General features: G+C 44.5%; 1 protein-coding gene across 7 annotated transcripts in view; it reads left to right on the forward strand.

Moving 5' to 3' along the window:
• Nucleotides 1-1,171: 1,171 nt before the first annotated feature.
• GRIK2 (glutamate ionotropic receptor kainate type subunit 2) overlaps nt 1,172-15,717 on the forward strand; it is a 365,170-nt gene continuing 350,624 nt past the window's right edge. For 6 of the 7 annotated variants that reach the window (XR_004238656.1, XM_032101332.1, XM_032101330.1 and 3 more), the window contains exons 1-2: nt 1,172-1,325; nt 6,567-6,971. Coding sequence is in view for 6 of the 7 variants with exons in the window: in XM_032101332.1 (XP_031957223.1) it covers nt 6,857-6,971 (115 nt within the window). In the remaining variant the exon portion in view is untranslated. Of the gene's footprint in view, nt 1,326-6,419; nt 6,972-15,717 lie in introns of those variants that run through there. The other variant, XM_032101331.1, reaches the window with a different exon arrangement.

The following is a 15,717-nucleotide window of genomic DNA, read 5'->3' on the forward strand; positions in this document are numbered from 1 at the left end:
TACTTCGCACAACAACTCCGCTGTTAATTTTATTATAGGAGCTTTTCAGTCACCAACCCCCACCCGCCCCAGCCCCATCTCTTCGACGCTTTTTGAGTCCTCCCCTCCCGCCTCTGATAACCAGTTGGTCTCTTGGGTAGATGAAGCGGGGCAACGCCTGAGCATCCTTTGTGGGGTGCGGGCTACGCTCCCCCGCGGATCCGGGAACGGGAATTTTCCGTGAGGGAAAGGCGAGGAGACAGGGATTTTCCTGTCAAATTGCTCATCACATCTGCCTGGAGGTCAGACCTCGAGAAGGCTGCGATGTGGAGGGGGGAGGTACAGGGGAAATCCTGGAGCTCTTCAAGGCATGTCCGAGTCACGAAACAAAATCGGGAGAAGCTCAGAAGAGGCGAAGAGACGCCTGTGGCGCTGCGGGGGCGAGCGCGGCTGGGCGAGGGAGGAAATCATTGGCACTCCCGCAAGGCGGGGCGGACGACACATTTCCCACCCCAGTTCATTAGGGAGGCCTTGGTCCTTTTGCCAGAGCCCCCCTCCCGCAGCGTTGACGCTTAGGAGCGAGTCGGGCGAGGAGGGAGGGGGGGCAGATGTGGTCACCCACTCCCTTGATCATCTTCCAGCCCGGGAAAGTGCCTGAGCTTAGTACCCGCTAGTTCAAGGAAGGAGCGGGGACAGGCGGGTTTCAGCATGAGAACAGAGTCCAGAAGCAGCCGAAGCTTTTTCTAGCACCCCTGCAGGCTGAGATAGGAGCACTCCGCTCACCCCGCACGGGTAAAAATGCGGACGGGCAGGGGTCTCTGAAGCTGTTTCACAGGCGGCAGGATCCAACCCCCACTTCCTCCGCGTTCACAAAATGGGGCTCGGGGACCCCAATTAGGAGCTTGGACTTTTAATGCCATGAAAACTCCCTGTCCGGCGAGCTCGGGCTCTTCGGGCGACGGCGCGGGGGGAAAGCCCTGCGGCCACCGGTGGCCGGCGGGCAGCGGCGAGACCTGCTGGTGTGGGGAGCCGGCAGTGGCGGCCGTAGAGAAAGCGGGTTTCTGCTCCTTTAAAGGGCGCTGTGCAGCGCTCCCGAAGGGAGGCGGATCTCCCTCCTTCCTCCCTTCCCTCCATCCCTCCTTCCTCCCTCCCTCCCTCCCTCCCTCCTTCTCGCTCTCCCTCCTCCCTCCCTCCCTCCCTCGCTCGGGCGCCGCTTGCCGCCGCCGTCAGTGGTGCCCGGACGCCGGCTGCACCGCAGCCCGGGCTGTCCCCGGCGTCCTGCCACCGCCCTTCCTCCCCCGCCTCCGCCTTCCTCTCCCTCCCCGATTCCCCTCCCGCAACTCAAGGTAGGAGGATGTCCCGGGGTTTCAGGCTGGCCGCCACGGCCGGAGGGGTTGCATGCCAGTGAGGGGCTGCGGGGGGGCGGGGGGGGAGGCCGGGGGTGGCGGGGGATGCACCGTGGCCGCGTTTTGCCGAGAGCTGTGCACCACGATGGCTCTTGACCGGGTGTCTCAGGGCAAAGGCGGGCGCCGAGCTGGCCGACCCGAGCGCTGTTGCCGCCCGGGTCTGTCCCTCACTGTGGGAAAGGCAAACCTGTCGCCTTCCTCTGTTCCTCCATCGCTGCTCCGCATCGTCAGAGCTGCCGCTGTCCCCATGCTGAAAGTGGAGGTGTGGGAAGAGGGAGCGAGAGGCCAGGGAAGCGCAGCCCCCCCCCAAGCCCCTTGCCCGGTACCTGCCTGGTACCCGGAACTCCCTCCCGCAGCCAGAGCGCTGCTCCCGAGCCGGGCTCAGGGAGGCTGAACCGGCTGCACTGAGGATGTGCCCCCCGCTCTCCTGGGGGAGCGGAGGTAAGAAACAGGCTCTAACTTCGCTAGAGTTGTGGGTGGACAACAATCTCTACTTCCGTAAGGTCTCCTCCTGCCCCTACCCGGCCCCCACCGTACGGCGCAGCCAATCCTCCTTTCAGCTTATAGGCAACCCTGTCACTTATTTCTGAACAAAATCAGCATTCTTTGGGTGACCATCCATCGCTAAAGTAGCCAGGGCGCTGACACTGTGGAAAGCAAGAGACATTCCTGCCTACGGAGTGGAGGCATGATTGCAAGAGCCGTGCGTGAACTGAGAAGGAATGAATACATTGTAATGAAAACCTCTCTTCACATTCTCCTTAGAAACTTTTGAGGGAATACAGCATGAAAAACATTAAGCATCATCATTTTCCTCCCAAAACCCTGTAGAGCTTTCCCAACCCCTACAGAAACTGAAGGGGCCAAAGGCTGATCTGTAGATCATGTCACAAGTATTTGTTTTTGCTGCTTAAAACTTGCTAGGAAAGTGCATTGCTGTGATACTCAAAAGTGCCTGAACAAGAAAGTCTATTGCACACTCGCTTCATTAATTAGAATACAAGTCTTTCCACTAGCTAAAAATTAATTACCATCCTAAAATGTCATTAATCATTGGTGCAGCAGAAACTTGGTTGTAAATTTGGACTGAGATAATAACAAACAGAGAAGGACCTACGGGGTTTTTTCTTATAGCTGGTGGGAGTGAAATGCCAGTGGGCTGCGATGTGTTTTTAAATTATAATATCAACATTCATTTGAATACTTTGGCAAACATTTTAGAAGGGAGGTCTGTATTACTGCTTTGTCAGCAAAGCTGAAATACTTGTTTCCAGAGATCTGGAGATGCTGGTCAGGTGCTGTGGTAAGCTGTGGCTCTCCTCACACCAGATTGCAACAGCAGGAGGACTGTGGTCGCATGTGAATCTGAAACGTTTGCAAGGATTTGCCGAAAAATGTCCGAGAAACATTTGGGGGACCATATGTTATACCTACGTTAAATTTATATCAGCTGTTGTTGTGAGAGGTCAAAATAGTAGATTACATGATATAAAAACCTCACTATCTGTTCTTAGAGGTACAGCTATGACCTGAAAATAAAAGCCCATTCCTTTTTAAAGTAATATGATAAAACTATACATCCCAGTAGGTGGCAGCTAGCTGGAACTGGGTTAACTTTTATAATGATAACAGCACATAAAAATTAGATCTGATGGAAAAAGCTCCTGATATAGTAAGGTAATCAGAATCACGTATCTCCACTTTCCAAATGAAACATTATGTATATAGTGTACACCATTTATACCTGACACGCAGCTGAAAGTGTAGTGGGTTTTTATTATCCAGAAAAGATGTAAGGCCTCAGACTGTCTCTTCTTCTTTCCCTGTCTATAGCTGGATTACTATTTTTCATATCAGCTACACTTGAACACAGTCCTGTGTATTAGAGATGCCCTTGTGTATTAGAAATGTGTTACCACCATGTCTACAATAGATGACCAAACAAATCAAAACATATATCCAAGGAATTGTAGATTTCCCAGTTGCTGATCACTGAAGTGTAGAAGGCAGTTTCATACAGACTTTAATATGAAAAGAGCTGTGTAACAGTGGTGACAAGCTCCCAAAACAGAAGACCAGCTTATCTAGTATGACATTTTATTAGGGATTTCCAGACTTTGAATTGTACATCTCACAGGGAAAGAAATATGAAAGGCACTAAGAATATTTACTTGTTTTCATGTTGAAATCATTCTGGAGGATGCACAAAAGTATCTTTTTCTTTTTCACGAAGAAGTGAAGTTAAAGTCCAAATAACAGAAAAGGAATCTAAGATGGGGAAGACTGAGGCTTTAGTCAATTATATAGCCTGTAAGTGATCTTCAGTCACCAAATATTTAGTGAGTTCTAAACATCTGATGTCTTGTAAGATTTTCTTTTTAATATAAGGGACTCGTATTCTTGAGAAAATATTTCTGGGTTAACTACGACTTTTCTCCAAGGTGGGAGCTAGGGTTTGAAAGAAGGGGGGAGGGATGTTAACAGAGAGCATTAGGCGATGTCTGATAGTAGATAAGGAGGACATCGGTACTTCTTCTGAACCCATAAAATGCCATAAAATAGCTGGCTAGCTAACATAATAGAGGGTATAATATATATCTTTAAAGAAGCCGATAACAGATTTTAATTTCCTTTCCGCACTGCGAAATGACTGGAAAGGGTAAAAACCCCCAGGCGTGTGGACGCCTGAAGCGGGGGCGGCGGCCGGGAGCGCTGTCCGCGGTGCTGAAGGGGCCGCCCGGGCCGCCCCGGGCGCTGTCCGCGGTGCTGAGGCCGCAGCCGCCGCCGGCGGCGGGGGCTGGCGCGGGGGGAAGGAAACTCGGTGTGAGCCTCAGGCGTCAGACCAGGGGCTGCAGCGTGGGCTGCTGAGTGTTTAATAGTAACAGGAATTAAGCACAAGTTGTTTTACGATTCCAGTTCTAAACGCCTCTGTGAGTTAGGTGTTCTGTTGGGCTGAGATTACATGTGGCTGTATTTTTTTTTCGAGAGAGAGACCTTAGAAAATCAAACTCATAACAGGAGTCACTTTGTCCAAAGTTATGTCTTGTTTAATGTGCTAAAGCTGACGACGAATATTATATTTTCAAAACTCCTCCCCAAAACTAAATTAAATAAATAAAAAATCCGGTTAGACAGCAAGCTGCAGCTGAGCATTCACAATTAAAAAAGTATCTAAAGATGTCTAATATCCTTTATTTCAACAGCAACAGGGAGGGAGGCAATGAACTTTCATAGCATTCACATGGGTTGGTTTTTATTTCTCCTTGGACTAAGATAAAATATAAACGAGTAGAAGAGAACAAATGAAATAGTAAATAGAAGAAAAAGCATCTCTCTGCATTTTTACTGGGAGATATTCTAAGTGTGAACTGAAGGAGTCGCTAGATATCCTTGCTTTTAACACTAGGTGTTCTTTTTAAAGTGCTCCAATAGTCAAATCGTCTGATTGAATTCCCTGCTAGACTGCAGAACTAGCCATTCATGATACTTATTTTTGACACTGCAGTTATGCCTCCATCTTAAGGAAAAGAAAAAATCAATGATGTTTAATAATACCCTCGCAGAATGTACATTTTTTTTTCATCAGCATTTTACAGTGTTTTAAGTAAAAGTGTGCAGAGGAAATCAGTAAGGCAAAATGATAAAAAGTTACTGTGAATTGCTAACACTTCTAGGGGTACAGAGCACACACACTACAGGTTATAATCCTAATGCTGCTGTTACTTATTTACAGGTCTACAGCACACAGATGTTATTTAAGAATAAGCTGTAGCTCACCTCTGCCATGCTCTGCTTTTGATAGATTCCACAGAGTGTTCTCATTAGCTTGGCATCATTGGTATTTATTTCTGTAAAGTCAGGTTTATTCTATGTTTTTCTGTATGTATCTGTGGGGGAAGCCTCGCAGTGATATTTTCTTTATTAATGGAAAGCAAGGGAGTGAGATAAAGGAAACAAAAGATGTCTGTAGGCAGAATGTAGAATAAAATTATTTCATTTTCCTGATAGGAAGTATAGGAATTATATTTCAGTGTTTGTAATAAAGCTCAAGTAGGTTCAGCAAATCTTGACTTAGTTTGCAAAGTCTGACAGTCCTGGTTTAATGTATTTCAGTGGGTGCAGGCACACAACTAATTGCATTTCCAAGGAAAATCTGAAGTAGTCCACAGAATGGGTTTATCTTCTTTGGAACACCTGGTCAAAAACCAAAAGTCTGTGGCTGCATTTGCAGATACAAACTCAGTATCCCATTATCAAACTGGGAAATGCTGCTGTTCTCACTGAGGACAGCAAAATGACAAACTACATAGATCATAGTACAGGGAGGAACAGCAACATTTCTATAATACTGGAGTGAAAGGAAAGCAGAATGCAAAATAAGAGAGTGCAAGAATAAAGTGAAAGTCATAAAGTAGTAAATCCCGAAGCTACTGTCTTTCAAGCAACACTGCAATTTCAAGCAAGTTTAGCGAAACAGGTCTGTGCATTCAACAAGGTTGTTCCAGCGCTGCCGATTCCTGTTACCTTGCAAAAGCTGCCTTGTGCTCTGTTATCACTGGGTCCGGAGCAAGTTCCTAGGACAGTCAGTATACAAGCCATAGCATTTATCCTACTTCATGCATTAAAATGAATAACAGTTACTGATTGCAAATATCATTATCTTTTTTTTCCCCGAACCTGAACGTTACTCTGATAACCTGCATGACTTTGTTGTCAGCCTTCCCTTTCACAACTCTTAAGCTAAGTGATCTCGAGCCAAGCAGTCAACTATTAAAATACAGGATTTGATTTTTACACATCCGAGTCCCTTCTCCCCTCTAGCAGCACCCCCCCGCCCCCCCCCCAGCTATTGTTCAGAACAACTGAATAACTAATAACAATAAGAAGCACGTAAATAAAACCGTGCTGGTTTTTTTTAACTCCGACAACGCTGGGCGATCAGATCGGTTGCATAATAGAAACTGGGAAGGCTGTCTGGCAGGCAGCCTTAAGCAGAGAAAAGCTATCTCAATTTCTCTCACTTAATCTTGGCTTCGCGTCAGAAGCTGTGCAGCAGTGCAGTAGAATGGGAGCACGGCAAAAGCTTCGCCAGTGAAACGGCGGGTGCTCGCTATGTGGCGGTACCTCAGCGGTTTCTCGAGCTGGATTACCTATTGATTTTCCTCCTTTCTTGCCTCCCAGGTTTACTCGGCTGGACATTGTGTGTGTTTGGATTTCTCAAGGATTCTCCCCCGACTAATATGGATGTCCCACCATTCCTTGCAGTTGAAGGTTGCTCCTTGGCGCAGTGAATGAAGAACATGCAGGGATTGCTAATGGGTTTGGGAAGCGTAGACTCTCTGCTCTCTCTGTGACCATGCCGTGATCGTGTCTGAGGGCCATCAGTTTACGTATCCTCATTCTCACCCTACCGGGAAACCTGACGGCTTAGAAGGGGGAAGTAAGGCAGCGCGTGTGTGCATAGAAACATCATGAAGATTATTTCCCCTATTGTAACTAATTCAGTCTTCAGATGCACCATTAGACTCCTTCTTTGCTTACTGTGGATTGGATATTCTCAAGGAACCACACATGTATTAAGATTTGGTAAGATTTCCCGACACTTTTTTCATTGTGAGTTTAAACCTGAATGTGATATACGTAGGATTGACTCAGAAGGGGATGCTGGGGGAGAGCTGGGACGTGCTGCCGGAGTCGAGCAGCGAAGTCCCTCTTTATTTTGCATCTGGAGGGATGAATTGCTGTGTGATCTTTTTTTTTCTGTCTCTGCAGCTCATTGTAGCCGTAGTAACGGCACGATGATGATGATAATTATAATAACAATAGAAAAAAGACTGGCAAACGCGTTGCCTAAGGCTCTGTGCAGCTTGCGTGGCTTCCTCGTAATTGTTTCCATTGTTTTGCTTTATTGTTTCCGTAGTAGGGGAAAGCATGGCTAATACAGTGCTTGATCAGTTAAAAATCTGTCAAGTAGTTGTTAAGTTTCGGCCGCCCGTCTCTGATCCCCCCCGAGCCGATCCCGTGCGGGCGCGACTCTGTGATTTGAGACCTTCGGGCTGATTTCCCTTGAAGTGTTTGTCTGTTTGCTTGACACTTGAGTGGCATTTAGGGTTAGAGAAGAGATGGTTTACGTCTTGAGCGGTGCTCGGGAAAGAGCTTTTGCGGTACCTTTCAAAAGCACAGATTTCCTATGCGACGAAAGTTGCAGGAGTTCCCCCCTCTCCCGGGGGAAAAAAAAGGTAGATCAGAATGACATTTCAAGAACAGAGAGGGTTTCCACTTTAAAAGCTATCCCAGCTGGACCAGGGCACTAGCCTTTAGAGCTCTGCCTGTGCATGCGCGCGTGTTCGTGTGTCTAAGCAAGCAAGCGAGGGACAAATTCCAGCCGCTGCATCCCCTACAGAAGTTTTGCAGTGAGGAAGGGCAGGACAGAAAGTTCGGAAAGCAGGTCCGAAGGGGGCTGTGCGGCTGGGGCAGTCCTTCGGTGCTAGTCCGGGGCGAGCTATGATGGGAGCCCCGCATCAGCCTCCTCCTGGTCGCTCGGGTATCGCGGGCGCACCGCGGCGGCGGCGCGGCGGAGAGGACAGGCGGAAAATTGCTTCCCCATACAAGCGGCACCCTCTGTGCCTGCCGAGCGCATGGGTGGAGGGAGGAAGAGCGGATCTCCCGCATTCACGCTGTCAGCGATAAACTGTGGCAGCCACTGCATCCGTTTCTGTGGGGCACTGAAATCTCTTGCCTTTGCCTGGGAATAATGCCTTGGTTTGTATCTATTTTAGTTTAAATCAGCACCCCCGCACACACTTTTATGTGAAGGGGAAGGTGAGTAATGATTAAAAAGTCACCAGGCTGTTACCGATCTCGTGTGATGAGTTCCTACCAGCACTTTTTTTTTTTTTTTTTCTGCTTCCATCTGGTCTAAAGGTGGTGCTTAAGGCACGTTGCTCTTAGCAACCATCCTCAGGAATGCCTGTTTCTTTGGACATGGCTGAACGGGTCCGTATATCATTGTGGGGTCTATTTTGCAATCAGTCTGATCCATAATCATGGCCGTGAATTTAGCGTTAGGATGCCTGTAATCTGGCACTGGCCGGCTGTCTTTCCACGGGCGCCGAGAGTCTGTCTCTAGGAGCCTCAGTTACTTTCAGGTGAAGCTATGTAAACAAACATCTTCCTGGTCACAGCACAGCAAGAGGTGGACTTTCCTTTTTTGGAGCGGCATTCCCTCTGAGTTGTTAGTCCAGTGTACCTCTGGAGACAGCCCTAGAGAGCAGCGGCTTGGCAAGAGCTACAGCAATAAATAATCCCGAGGATGAAAGGTGATGCAGCGGGTCTCTGTTACCCAGTGACATGGCGGTGCGTGCCTGTGTTTTACTGGGCTAACTTCGCTTCCCAACTGCATCCTGGTCACACAGCTGGCCAACGAGTTGTGCTCACTCCACTGTTTGTAGAAGCGAAGTAGAAATCCGTTTCTGCATCTCTGCCTGCTTTTCCCTATCTTTTAAAAGAATTGTCTCCAAAACATCACTGAACATTCTAAGTAGGTAGGGAGCAGATGGTAAGTTTATTTTGTTGTGGAGAATGTTAGACGTGAAAAGAGCAGGAAGACCTTTGCCCTGCTCATCCGGGCCTGATGCACATCTCTGTTTTAAAGGAGTCTGGACGTAGCTTAGTCCAGGCTAAGTCACTCTGTCTGTGACCACGAGAGAACTTCCTCCACGCCTTCCTCAAAAGGCTGACATCTCTGTCTCCGTGTAGGGCATGGCAGGGTGGAGGGAAGGAGCAGCGAGTGAGCTGTGGAAAAACTTTGGTTATTTCTGAGGGGGAATTCCCCACCGCCCCCTCCGGGTTCCCGTTCTAGCGGTCCCTTCGGGATGTCCTTGCGACCAGGAGGACGGCATGCCGTGGAGTCCTTCCCGAGGAGAAGCGAGAGCTGAGGAGATTCCCTCCAGAAGGCAGCCTGCCAGCCCCCGCTCTTCCTCCTCAGCCAGCAGTGCTATGGCAACAGGGGAGAGCTTGAAGCCTGCCAGAGCTACAGCCCCCTCATTCCTCCTGTGCAAATTAGCCACCATGGATTCGCATTGTCCTTCCCACGGCTCCTCTCATTGTTGGGACTAGCCAGCATGTCCTTTCTCTCCCTCCCTCTCTCTCTAAAGCTACCTTTAGCAACCACAGAGGGAAGTCGAACCGCCTGGGTTATTTGTCAAATTCGGGAGGTTATTTCTGTCTGTGCCTTATGGAGCAAACACGGAGAGAGGCTGGTGCGATGGCACCGCTCCCTCCCCAGCGACACTAAGCAAGGCATCTGGACACCAGCCTGTTGCTGCTGCTGGAGTTGGGCAACGCGGTATTCGGGCATCACACCACGCACCCTTCCTAAATGACACTTTGCTTGATGGGGCATGGCACCAAGCTCCTTCCCTTTCCCTTTCTGAGCAGTTTCCCACAAACGAGCCCAGGGAACGCTGAAGGCGAGGTTTGTGTATACGGTACTCGAGGGTGTCAAATGGGAACAGTCCTAAACCATTGATGCAGATAAAAGGATACATCCCACCTTGACGAGGGAGAAAATCAGCAGCCTGGTATTTGTCTCCCTGCTGTGCTAAGTGTGATGGAAACCTTTTCCTTATCACTTGGCACCGAACAAAAGCCAAAATACGTGACCGCCGGCACATCCGTTACGTTATCGGGGATCACATTTCGCAGCTTTCCGATTCACTGCTCCTTTGTAAGCGCAGACCCACGGCAGCGGAGCACGTCGGGCTGCCTTGTCGTAGGTCTGCCTTAACCTCCTGAGGACATCTCAGCACCTTGTCCCCGAAATGCTGAATTAACAAGCCAATAAGAGATGTCAAACACCAGTAATTACTCACCTGTGTTTCAGAAACACCTTGTCTTGCCCAAAGAGCTATTTAAACCCCCTTTCCCCCCCACCTACTACTACTGTATAGAGCTTGATTGTCAGCTCTTTGAAGTCTGGAGCGCTCTAAGATGCCCTCTTTTATTTAAACTGCCCATTTCCGGCCTTGTATCTACTGCTGTGAGCAATTCGTCTTTCTTATAGCAAAGGTGTGAAGAGAAACCTGTGACGGGAAGGTGAAAGAGGTCTGGCCACTGGATTTGCTCTCATTATTCGTGGAAGCGTGGTGAAAGACTAAAGACCTCCAATGCAGGGGGGCCAACTGCCTGATAAGTGTTAACCCACTTTGTATGATGTCTTATTTTCTTCAGGACATTCAAGACGAGTAAAGAATAGTAGAGGCACACACCTGTAGTTTTGACTTTTTTGTTCCTTTGGAGTCGCCTGACTTGAAGCAGATGAGAAAGGGAGCTGAATGTTTTGTGTTTCAATGAACTTTAAAGGAAGGGTGTGTGCACGCATGTGGCTTCTTCCAGGTTAAAAGCAAAAGAAAGTCAAGAGAGAGACAGGAAAAACTTTCCAAGGAAAAGAGGAAGAGTTTTGAACTTTTACCAGAAACACTTCTTACTACTGACTATTTAAAAATTTTTTTCCCTAAAAATCCACCACACCAAGTCCTCATGAAGCCCAGCACTTTCCTGTTGCCCTACATAGAATAATAAATATAGCAAATCAAACATTATAAAATCATGTACTCTTTGTGACTTAGGAGAACCCCTCCCCTCATTTTTCAACTCCTTTGTGGGAAGCCCGAGAGGGGAATTGCTAGGCGCTTGAGTCTTCCTTCCTCTGTGAAGATTTAGCACGGGTTTCATCTGCCATGCTTCTTAGCTGAGCTCCTTTGTCTCAAACAGACTGAGTTTATCTCCATGTAATTGTTTTTAAGAGCTCGAGCGAGGCAAAACCAGACAAGAGGCTTGCTCGTTGTGTCCACTGCCTGTGCAGCTGACAGTGGGTGTCAAACCGCGCGGTTCTGGGATTCAGGAGACCATTTAAAAATTGTAGCAATTAAAACCTGCGAAGTCATGACACAGCAGTGGGAACTAGTTCTGTGCATATGTGTATGAGACAAGGTCAAGTGAAAAATACCTGCTGGGTGATCAAGTAGAGCTTTCTTAAGGGACTTGCATTAACCCTCCTGGATGTGTACTTTCCTTTGGATTTTGCATTGACACCCTTTTAGTGAAAGGAGGTAAGGTTTCTGCCTCTATTTGAGAGAAACAAAAAAGTGTACACATCTTGTTTTAGTGGGGAAGGCAGTCTGCCTTCAGATCAAGAGTGCAATGACAATCTGCAAGCCAAACTTTTATGGCAGCTCTCAGGGGTCCGTGTCTTGGCAAGTCCAGCATTCAGAGCCAATGAAAGATTTACTGCCAAGGACAAGAAGCTTTCAGTATCTGTTAGCATTCTCACGAAGAGGAGTTCAAAATCAGTCTTATAAACAACAACAGAAATCTTTGAACGAAGAGTAAGGTTAAGAGCCTCGGGAAGGCAGCAAGGAGGTGAGAAGCATTGTTATTGACTGGTCTAGATTAAACAGCACAGAGGAAGATTTCAATTTGATAACGTCACAACCCTTCCTGTTTTTCTTTGCTGCTTCTGCTGACAATTTTGTAAGGTAATTAAATTGGCTGATTGAAGTCACAGTGGTCATGGGGCGATAAAGACCGTTTGGATTTAATGGAATTTAGAAACAACGGTGCACTGCACACAACTCTTACAGAACGAGAATTTTAATGACTCATTCAGGGTGCTGACTACATAGAACGTCCTGGACGAGTTTAATTGAAAGGGCAAAGCAGATTAGCTATATACAGTCTTTATTGCAGTAGATAGGGGAATTAGAGTTATCCTTTAAAAAGACTCATTATTGCATTATCAAGATTTAATGTAGGTTAAGAAAGCTTTTATCCGTGTGGGCTTTCTGGAATATCCCCAGATCCTTTCACCCAGTGTTTGGAACACCAATAGTTTCGTAAAATGATTTTCACACAGTTGTCTGATAGCTTGTATTCTTACTGACTGCTTATTCTTACTGATAACTTATTCTTACTGATAACTTGCTTCTTACTGACTGCTACTTGTCCTTTGAAGAGATGCAAAGTTCAAGTAATACCTCTGGTTTAAATGTGATTGCTGAATAAAATGATTTCTGCCACCAGAGATAAGAAACTAGAGAAAAAGAGATTTTTTCTAAACTCAACTATTAGAGTTTAGTTTTATTAATTTAGCTTTAGGGTTTTTCCCCCCCATTTATTTATGTATTTATTTTATACCAGAGAAAATCCCCTCGATTTAGGAAAAAAGCAAACCAAACATTTTGTAGTCATTGTAAATAAAGTAGGTCTTTGTCCCCTACTTAATGTATTTACCTTGTCTGTTTCTGAGTTTTAACCTTCATCCTCTTTAATCTCTTTCAGAGGAACAATTACTAGAAGGTATGTCAATAATGCAAAAGAGAAACTAAAAGGTGCCTTATTTCCATATTCCCTAATCTGCAAGGCAAATTAATTTTTCCTGAATAAGCTTTTTATGGTGTTATGCTGTAATGTATGTTGGAAGATTAGATTAAACAACATGATAACATAATGACATAATGTCATTATGCTGTCACATCTGAACTGGAATATGGAGAATCAAAGATCACTGTCATATTAATACTTATAATTTTGTGCGTGTCCTGTGCCATCCATGCTGTGTTCCCCGCTTTCTTGTCCTCACTCCCACCCCATTTCCCCCCTGAGTCCTTTGCTTCCTATATCATACAATAATAATTTTCTTGGGCACCTTCAATTTAAACAGCCAAAGCTTTCAGTAATGCAAAGAATACAGAACAAACATGTGACAATGATTATTCCAATACTGGAACTCAGCCAGATTTGGATAAAGTAGGTGGTATAGTAATGCTATGTAAAACACTAAGCAAACTCAAAAACATAATCTAAATGGTATTAAAAAGTACTTCTTAATGAATTAAAAGCACCATGCTTTTTGTTTTCCTTTAGGCAAAAATTAGAAGTGACAAATGGGTGCAATGCTCAAGTCAAGACTGCTCTTTTTACATTGCTGCAAAGCTATGCTTGCATCAAAATTTGCAAGTGACTTGGATCACTCATGATTCAGATTTCCTTGAACATTATTCTTCTAATCCAAAATGCTATTGAAATACAGTTACTCATCTAGGAATGTGTTTGGTAGGTTGCTTTGAAATACATATTTTTAGATAACATATTTTTTAAAGTGTTTCCATTTCCAGATGTTTCTGCCTGGGGGTATAGAAAAAGAGGTTCCCTGCTGGTATTGTGAGTGGAGTCTACGGTAGGGGTAGTTTAAAGCACAGCTACAGTGTAGCATTTAGATCACAAAGTTTGTTCTTAATTCACAGTAAACTTTTCTGTTATCAATGCACTGGAAGGTAAATTCATTTATGGGTCTTAGAGAATTTAGTTTTTGGAGAGATACATTAATTCACATTAACTGAATGTGTGTTTTATTATATTAATATTTCCATTCACAGACTCTTTAAAACCTCATTTTTTCAAGAAAATTGTTATTTGGATTGAAAGTCAATTGGACTAGGAATGTTGAAAACATCTGTCAGTTGTCCATCATGAAAAAAACTTGTTTGTTACAGTCACTAATTCTTGTATAAGGCTTAATAACTGACAGAAGAACAGTCCAGGAAGAGCTTTTCTATTTTGCTGTCAGGATCTGTTGTTTGGGAGACTTGATGTCCTTTTAAATTCAAATTATATTACTTTTTTTCCCCTCTTCTTTTCTTCTCTCTTTATATTTTACTGTGTGTCTCTGATGTTTACTAAATTTAAAAACATTTTATCTGATTTCAATATATATCATATTTTTGTGGACAAATGGAAAAAGGTGGTTTCATGGGTGGCAGAATTATTTTGAAAGAAAAATGTTTGTTTGGTTGGGGTTTTAAAAATGTTTGTACCTTGTGTTATTTGATCCTTTCCTCTCACTTTGTTTTTTTCTTTATTTATTTTTAAATGGTGAAATGGAAAGTGATTACTTATCTGAAAGAGGGATGTATGTTTGAGTATGTTTTTTTCTGGTCCTTTTTGGAAAGTCTTTGTTTTTCTAACTTTCTGAGAAACTCCATGGAAAAAGTAAAAAATCTGGAAATCCTCATTTCTGTCTTAAAACTAAACTTCTAGTCTAAGCCATGCCTTAGGGTTTCTCTGCAGCATTTGGAGAGTGAAAAAAGGAGAAGGATTAGACAAGGTTGACTTAAGCTGGATAACTCTTAGATGGCTTAAGTTAGGCTAGATGAACCATGTCCCTCATGGAATCAGCAAGATGGAGGAAGTCAGAGTGGACTGAGTAGGGTTCTTTGTTTTCTCCCCAGGCTTTAGTGTTTATTACCACATATTGAAATCTCTTTTTTTTTTCAGATGGAAATTTAAAAGGGAAAGATTAATATATGAATGGCTCATCAGTTTCTTCCTGACATGAGAATACAAAAATGCTGAATCAGGGACCACTCACTCATTCTGCTAAACACTTGCCAGCAACTGGGTGGTGCTTGTTTTCACAATAGATAATCATAGCTAGTCCTGTAAATAAGGACTTGTTTGTGAACACATATATTTAACTGATTACTTACTCTTCAGAAATTTATTGAATAAAGCTTATCAAGCTTGCTTCAAAAGGTGCAGAACTATTTCACTCTAAAAGAATGTGCCATCTTCATACATAGCTCTTTATGTATGTCCAGTACAATAATTCAAATTGTCACATTTCTCTGAATATAGAAAGAGCTATTACTTTAAAATGGTTTTTGTCCTAAGGTAACTGATACTGAATGTAAAATAATTTTCTTTAAAAAAAATCAAACATATACATGATTAGGTATGGGTAAATTTATTAAGGATTAGTTTATTATTGAGCTTGCGATCCATTTAGGCTTTTGTCCTTCCCTAGGAGCTAAATATATACCAGCTATTTCAATCAGCTCAAGAGCTAAACATATGTCAGCTATATCAATCAACTCACATTTATGCTGTTATTTAAAAGTTGCACAATTAGGACATGATTTACCAAAGAGTCCATAATTAAAATAATTACACTAGTAAGCATGAAACATTTAGAAGAAAATCTCAGTCTCATAGCTCACAATGATAAAATTTGACTTTCACTTTTTTAAGCATGTAAGCAAATATATTCAGTCCTGCCCCAACTGTTCACATTGCAAAACTTTGACGAAACCAGTTATTTTACTTGGAAACCAATTAATTCTTCCATTTCTGCCTCTATTTTCAGTGTGAGTGCTCGATCATCAGTCAATACCAACTACTGAGATTGTCAGAGATGTACAGTCCTTGAGAGTTTAGTGCCTAGTTGATTTATGGTAGTGTGTTTTTATCCTTACACCACGGATGATAGGAAACT

This window comes from Corvus moneduloides, chromosome 3 (genome assembly GCF_009650955.1).
Source record: "Corvus moneduloides isolate bCorMon1 chromosome 3, bCorMon1.pri, whole genome shotgun sequence".
Lineage (NCBI taxonomy): Eukaryota > Metazoa > Chordata > Aves > Passeriformes > Corvidae > Corvus > Corvus moneduloides.